This window comes from Oncorhynchus gorbuscha, unplaced genomic scaffold (assembly GCF_021184085.1).
Source record: "Oncorhynchus gorbuscha isolate QuinsamMale2020 ecotype Even-year unplaced genomic scaffold, OgorEven_v1.0 Un_scaffold_1449, whole genome shotgun sequence".
In the NCBI taxonomy this organism is placed as follows: domain Eukaryota; kingdom Metazoa; phylum Chordata; class Actinopteri; order Salmoniformes; family Salmonidae; genus Oncorhynchus; species Oncorhynchus gorbuscha.
The window spans coordinates 14,608-21,794 of record NW_025746228.1 but is presented as its reverse complement, the minus strand read 5'-3'; the positions used below and the strand labels follow the sequence as shown (position 1 = coordinate 21,794).

At 43.4% G+C, this 7,187-nt stretch overlaps 1 protein-coding gene across 1 annotated transcript; it reads right to left on the bottom strand.

Annotated features, from left to right (window-relative positions):
- Nucleotides 1-956: 956 nt before the first annotated feature.
- Nucleotides 957-6,776, bottom strand: LOC124022842 (oocyte zinc finger protein XlCOF6-like). The gene is made up of 2 exons (XM_046337528.1): nt 6,471-6,776; nt 957-4,507 (listed from the first exon to the last, which is right to left on the bottom strand). Exons 1-2 carry the CDS (start codon nt 6,760-6,762, stop codon nt 3,018-3,020), a joined length of 1,782 nt encoding a protein of 593 aa, XP_046193484.1. The 5' UTR covers nt 6,763-6,776; the 3' UTR covers nt 957-3,017.
- Between the last annotated feature and the right edge of the window lie 411 nt (nt 6,777-7,187).

The window sequence follows — 7,187 nt, the reverse complement described above, 5'->3', positions numbered from 1 at the left end:
CTCACGATACATGGCCCCATTCATTCTTTCCTTTACACGGATCAGTCGTCCTGGTCCCTTTGCAGAAAAACAGCCCCAAAGCATGAGGTTTCCACCCCCATGCTTCACAGTAGGTATGGTGTTCTTTGGATGCAACTCAGCATTCTTTGTCCTCCAAACACGACGAGTTGAGTTTTTACCAAAAAGTTATATTTTGGTTTCATCTGACATTCTCCCAATCTTCTTCTGGATCATTCAAATGCTCTCTAGCAAACTTCAGACGGGCCTGGACATGTACTGGCTTAAGCAGGGGGACACGTCTGGTACTGCAGGATTTGAGTCCCTGGTGGCGTAGTGTTTTACTGATGGTAGGCTTTGTTACTTTGGTCCCAGCTCTCTGCAGGTCATTCACTAGGTCCCCCCGTGTGGTTCTGGGATTTTTGCGATCATTTTGACCCCACAGGGTGAGATCTTGCGTGGAGCCCCAAATCGAGGGAGATTATCAGTGTATGTCTTCCATTTCCTAATAATTGCTCCCACAGTTGATTTCTTCAAACCAAGCTGCTTACCTATTGCAGATTCAGTCTTCCCAGCCTGGTGCAGATTTACAATTTTGTTTCTGGTGTCCTTTGACAGCTCTTTGGTCTTGGCCATAGTGGAGTTTGGAGTGTGACTGTTTGAGGTTGTGGACAGGTGTCTTTTAAACTGATAACAAGTTCAAACAGGTGCCATTAATACGGGTAACGAGTGGAGGACAGAGGAGCCTCTTAAAGAAGAAGTTACAGGTCTGTGAAAGCCAGAAATATTGCTTGTTTGTAGGTGACCAAATACTTATTTTCCACCATAATTTGCAAATAAATTCATAAAAAATCCTACAAATGTGATTTTCTGGATTTTTTTCCCTCTCATTTTGTCTGTCATGGTTGAAGTGTACCTATGATGAAAATTACAGGCCTCTCTCATCTTTTTAAGTGGGAGAACTTGCACAATTGGTGGCTGACTAAATACTTTTTTACCCCTCTGTATGTGTGCGTGTTCTCTGATATATACAGGGAACTGCCAAAAGAAAAGGAAACACTACATTTGGCATGTAAGTGTTTCCGCAGGTGTGGTTTTCTGAGTTAATTAACATCATATAAAAATGACCATTATTTTGGTTACAAGAGATCTCTTTGACTTTGATAGAGGGGTCTCCAAGGAGCACGGGGGGGGGGGGGGGGTTAAAGTGTGTATGTCAGTCATCAGATCACAACCGAATTGAACACTTATGGGAGATTCTGGAGTGGCGCCTGAGAGAGCGTTTTCCCACAAACATCAACAAAACACAAATGATGTAATTTCTCGTGGAAGAACGGCGTCGCGTCCCTCCAATAGAATTCCAGACATTTGTAGAATATGTGCCAAGGAGCAGTGAAGATGTTCTGGTGGCCGCAAAGCCTCATTTTGGTGCTTCCTCTATTATACCTGTATATGTACTACTACTGTTCTCTACTTACATAAACAATGTATATAACAACATATTTATACAACCATATAGAACTGACTGTAGCCTAGGGCTTTAACATGCCCTAGACCGAAGCTACACAGGTTACCTATAACATCCTTTCACTTGTGACCTATAAAAACACATTTCAGATAAGACATGTCTTTTCATTTATAATTACGCCTTTAAAACTTCACATTTATTCCTGGTTAGTTTCATTGATAAAGATTTATGTCTCGCAATAAAATATTTCTCTCTCGCAATTTATCTCAAATTCTCACATGAGATCTGCATGAAGATTTAAGTTACCATGGAAACATATTTAGTCCTAAATATTCTGAAATAACTTAACCATATTGGTAAAGGGATATCAGGACTTGAAATTGGCTCCTGCTTTACTGTGACTGGGAGCAGTGGGATGTTCCAGAGACCAGGATCCTTAACTTAAACCATTTGAGCTCTTAAATCAGGGGTTTATTTTGAAAGCTAAACATGAATATGTGTTGCTGGTTTCAAGTTAATGACACCATGCCAATTTCAAGTCTAAATTTGTCCCCCCAAAAAATGATACTTCGGAATATTTAGGACAGTACCTCAATGAATCTGCCATCTGGAACAGCCCCCAGGGCAGAGGTGAGTGTAAGGTGAAGTCGCCCCTAGATGCTGATCTTGTAGCATTTTCACCAATAATGCTTAATAATAGGATTTGGGGAGGAGAACCTGATCCTACACCTGTCAGGTGTGTATGTATAAAACACAACACTGTGATTTCAGACAATTTAAAGCCACAAATCCTTATTTTGTGATTCAGCCCAATGCGGAGGAAACATAACCACTCTCAAAAACCGTAGTAACCACTCTCAAAAACCACAGTAACCACTCTCAAAAACCGTAGTAACCACTCTCAAAAACCGTAGTAACCACTCTCAAAAACCGTAGTAACCACTCTCAAAAACCGTAGTAACCACTCTCAAAAACCGTAGTAACCACTCTCAAAAACCGTAGTAACCACTCTCAAAAACCACAGTAACCACTCTCAAAAACCACAGTAAACAGTCTCAAAAACCACAGTAACCAGTCTCAAAAACCACTCTGTGCTCCCAATTCCTCTGGGTGGAAAGGAAATGAGGGATAACTAGCCAGTTGCATCACTAAATGCCTTCAACCTTCCGCATCTAAACCCTCTGAATCACAGAGGTGCGGCGGGCTGCCTTAATCCACGTCATATGTGCCCAGGGAGCAGTTGTTGTTGGGTACTAACTGGCTAGCTCAAGGGCAGAACAGCAGATTTTTTTCCTAACCTTTGCCGACTCAGGGATTCAAACCAGCGAACTTTCTGTTACCGGTCAAACGCACTTAACCGCTAGGCTACCTGCCGCCCTCTGGGTTTGTCTGCGTGTGTGAGTGTTTGTGTCTCTCTCTCTCTGGGGGTTAGATTGTAAGCAAAACAACAAATTGATGTCTTCTGTAGGTTAAACAAAGTTATTCTCTATTCATAGACAGAGCTGGAATCGTCCTGAGGACATTCAGCACAGAGTACATCACCTGTAGGATGTCAATGTCTTTTCTTATGTTTCAACATGGCTACTAAATAGGTGAATGTCTCCCTGCATATATCACAGCTGTAAGGCTTCTCTCCAGTGTGAGTGCGCTTGTGTACAGCCAGTGCGTCGGTTCGGGAAAACCTCTTCCCGCACTGATCACAGGCGTGAGGCTTCTCTCCAGTATGAGTTCTCTTGTGTGCAGCAAGGTTTTGTGACCGACTGAAGCTCTTCCCACAGACCAAGCATGGGTAAGGTTTCACTCCGGTGTGGGTTCGCTGGTGAATCACCAAAGAATTGTACTGAGAAAATCTCTTTCCACATTGATCACAGACGTAAGGCAGCTCGCCGGTGTGCACACGCTGGTGTGTTGTTAAACCTTGGCGGAATATGAAGCTCCTGCCACAGTCAGAGCAGTGGTACGGTTTCACTCCTTGGTGTATCTTCATGTGCGTTTTAAAGTTGCTTGGATGGTTGAAGGTCTTCCCGCACAGGTCGCAGACAATGGACATCTCTTTACTGTGCCTTTTCTGGTGTTTCTTCAGATAAATCGGATGAGAGAAACAATGCCCACACTCAGAACAGCGATAAGTTCTCTCTCCCCGGTCATGGGTCAGCTGGTGAAATTTAAGATTACCTTTTGTAGTAAAACACGCTCCACATTTAGAGCAGTGGAAGGGCCTTTCGTCAGAGGGCTTGTGTTTGTGTTTGTGTGCTTTCAGTAAACTGGCGTGAATGAACCGCATTCCGCAAACGGAACATTGGAATGGTTTTTCTTCAGTATGCATTCTCATATGGAAATTGAAGGATGCCGAAATACAAAACTTCTTCTCGCAGTAGGAGCATTGGTAAGGCCTTTCTGCTGCAGGCATGTGTGTTTGCTCGTGGGCTTTCAGAGTGGACTTCTGAGCAAAACTTTTCTTGCACTTGGAGCATTGGAATGGTTTCTCTCCTGTGTGTTTTCTTTGATGGTTTTTGAAGGTTGATAAAAAACTGTAGCTCTTCCCGCAGTCAGAGCAGTGGTAAGACCTTTCTGCGGGAGGCTCATGTACCGTTTTCTCATGTATTTTTCGATAGTGGTTGTTTGCAAAACCTTTCCCACACTTGGAGCATTGGAATAGTTTATTTTCGGTGTGGGTGCTTTGATGGATTTTCAAGCTTGATAAAACACTGAAACTCTTTCCGCAGTCAGAGCAGTGGTGAGGTTTCTTCCCAGTGTGCATCTGCTGGTGAATCTTAAGAGTCATTTCTTGACTGAAAGTATCCCCACACTGTGAGCAGCGGTAAGATTTCTCTCTCCTATGGATTCTTCTGTGCATTTTGAGTGTCGCTGGACAGCCGAAAGTCTTCCCACACTCAGAACAGCAGTGGTGTGGTTTCTTCCCTGTATGTCTCTGCGGTTGTTTATTGAGGTGTTTTGATGTGCGGAGACTCCAGTCTGTGTTGTCAGCATGAGGTTGTTGTTGAGGCTCCCCAGAAGATCCATGGTTGCCACGTCTCTCTCCTGTGTGAAAGAGACGAACAGTGAATACAGTTTGTCCAACAGAAGAAAGTGACATCATACTGAGGTATTATAGTCCCTTCCAAAAGTATTCACACCCCTTGATTCTTTTCCACGTTGGTTGTGTTACAGCCTGAATTTACACACATATACCCCATAATATCAAGGTGGAATTATCTTTAGAGATTTTTTACAAATTAATAAAAAATTAAAAGGTGAAAAATCTTCAGTCAACCCATTTGTTATGTCAAACCTAAATAAGTTCAGGAGTATAATATTTTTTTTATAAAACAGACCTTGAATAACCCTTGGAGCCTGGTGAAGTTATTAAATACACTTTGGATGGTGTATCAATACACCCAGTCACTACAAATATAAAGGCGTCTTTCCTAACGCGATTGCCGGAGAGGAAGGAAACTGCTCGGGAATTGAAGACTAATGGCTGTGACAGGAGAAAACAGAGTGAAAAATAGGGAGCGTGTACAAGGCTCTGCATCTGTCCTCGTGCTCCTAGACCTTATTGCCGCTTTTGACACCATCGATCACCAGATTATTTGAGAGATTGGAAACCCTAATTGGTCTACATGGACAAGTTCTTGCTTGGTTGTCAGAAAGATATAATTTTGTTTCTGTGGATGGTTTGTCCTCTGACAAATCAATTGTAAGTTTCGGGGTGTTCCTCAAGGTTCTGTTTTAGGACCATTATTTATTCTACTTCTTGGTGATGTCATTCGGAAACACAATGGCAACTTTCACTGCTATGCGGACAACACATTGCTGTAAATTTTGATGAAACATGTTGAAGCACCAAAATTGCTTACCCTGGAAGCGGATGGCGTCAAATGTTTTACTTTTAAACTGTGACAAAATGAAGATGCTAGTTCTAGGTCCCAAGGAACAGAGAGATCTGCTGTTTGATCCGACAATTAATCTTGATGGTTGTACAGTCTTCTCAAATAAAACGGTAGGACCTCAGCGTTACTCTAGACCCCATCTTTGTAACATTGCTACCCAGATAAGCACTATATGCACTTCAGTTACTGCTGCTAACCACTGTGATGGAAATGTAACATTCATTATATACTGTACTGTTTAATTAGACATACTATGCTGTTTTACTTAGAGATTTGTCCATTGTTATATGTTCGTATTTTTACTGACACAGGCTGGTCTTGTGTGACTTAGTGATTAATCTGAGCGTACAGATTTATGAGCTGCTTGGGTGCTACCACAGTATGTGACCTCCTATGTTTACGATCGGCAGGAATTTAGCTATGTGGAAAGTGCAGGGAGGAACAGAGAATGGTGGCGATATCAGCTATCTTGATCTACATAGACAAGCTAAATGACTTTTTACAACTCTGTTCCCGGGGCCTGATGCTGCGCATCTGCTAACTGTCACAAAGATAAAAGGATGTACTTACTTTAAGAGGAGATAGATAACTTTGTTCGTTGAGCTTTCAACACTTAACTACTCTTAGTGATGGTTGATTGCTTCATTTTTGCAAATCTTATACTAATTTTTTTTTTAAGAATCTGCAGTCTCTCTTACTATAGAATTCTGCAACACCACGGCTGCTAGAATCTTGACTAGAACCAAAACAATAACTATCATATTACTCGAATGATAGCCTCTCTACACTAACTTCCTGTTAAAGCTAGGTAATGGAATGATGTGAGAGAGAGAGGATAGACAGAGAGATGGGGCAGAGAGAGAGGTAATGGAGTGATGTGAGAGAGGGAGGATAGACAGAGATGGGGCAGAGGCAGAGAGAGGTAATGGAGTGATGTGAGAGGGCAGAGGGGTGCATTGCATGTCACTGTGCTCTATGTTTAACAAATCTACAATGCAAAAATGTATTGATGTAACTTACAAAACGTTGATATCAAACTGCACTGTAAATTAGACAACTAAACTTCACAATGATACTTAGAACCCAAACAAAAGGTATCCTGCTGCACTTACTTTGATGAATCAAGTCTCCTTCCTCCTCCTCGTCTCCTTCCTCCTCCTCCTCATCTCCTTCCTCCTCCTCGTCTCCTCCCTCCTCCTCGTCTCCTCCTCCAGCAGTTCCACTCAACCCTGGTGTTTTCCTGCAGTCGACCAGCCGCACAGACACTCTCTTCAGACCCTGCAGTAAGGCATTACCAGGAGAGGACAGAGAGGGGGCCGCACTCACTGTCTTCAGACCCTGTAGTAAGGCATTACCAGGAGAGGACAGAGAGGGGGCCCCACTCACTCTCTTCAGACCCAGCATTAAGGCATTACCAGGAGAGGGGGCCGCACTCACTCTCTTCAGACCCTGTAGTAAGGCATTACCAGGAGAGGACAGAGAGGGGGCCCCACTCACTCTCTTCAGACCCTGCAGTAAGGCATTATCAGGAGAGGACAGAGAGGGGGACCCACTCAATCTCTTCTCCCTCTGCTCTGGTGTGTGTCTCTCTGGTGCTGGTTCTGCCTCCATCCCTTTGCTAGGCAACAAATCCCTGTCTTCCACACATTCTTCATCGCAGTCTACAGCATCCTCGTCATCAAAGGATTGGCTGGGACTTATGGGTTCCCCCTCCAGCCTTTTGCTAGGCAACAAATCCCTGTCTTCCACACATTCTTCGTCGCAGTCTACAGGATCCTCGTCATCAAAGGATTGGCTGGGACTTATGGGTTCCCCCTCCAGCCTTTTGC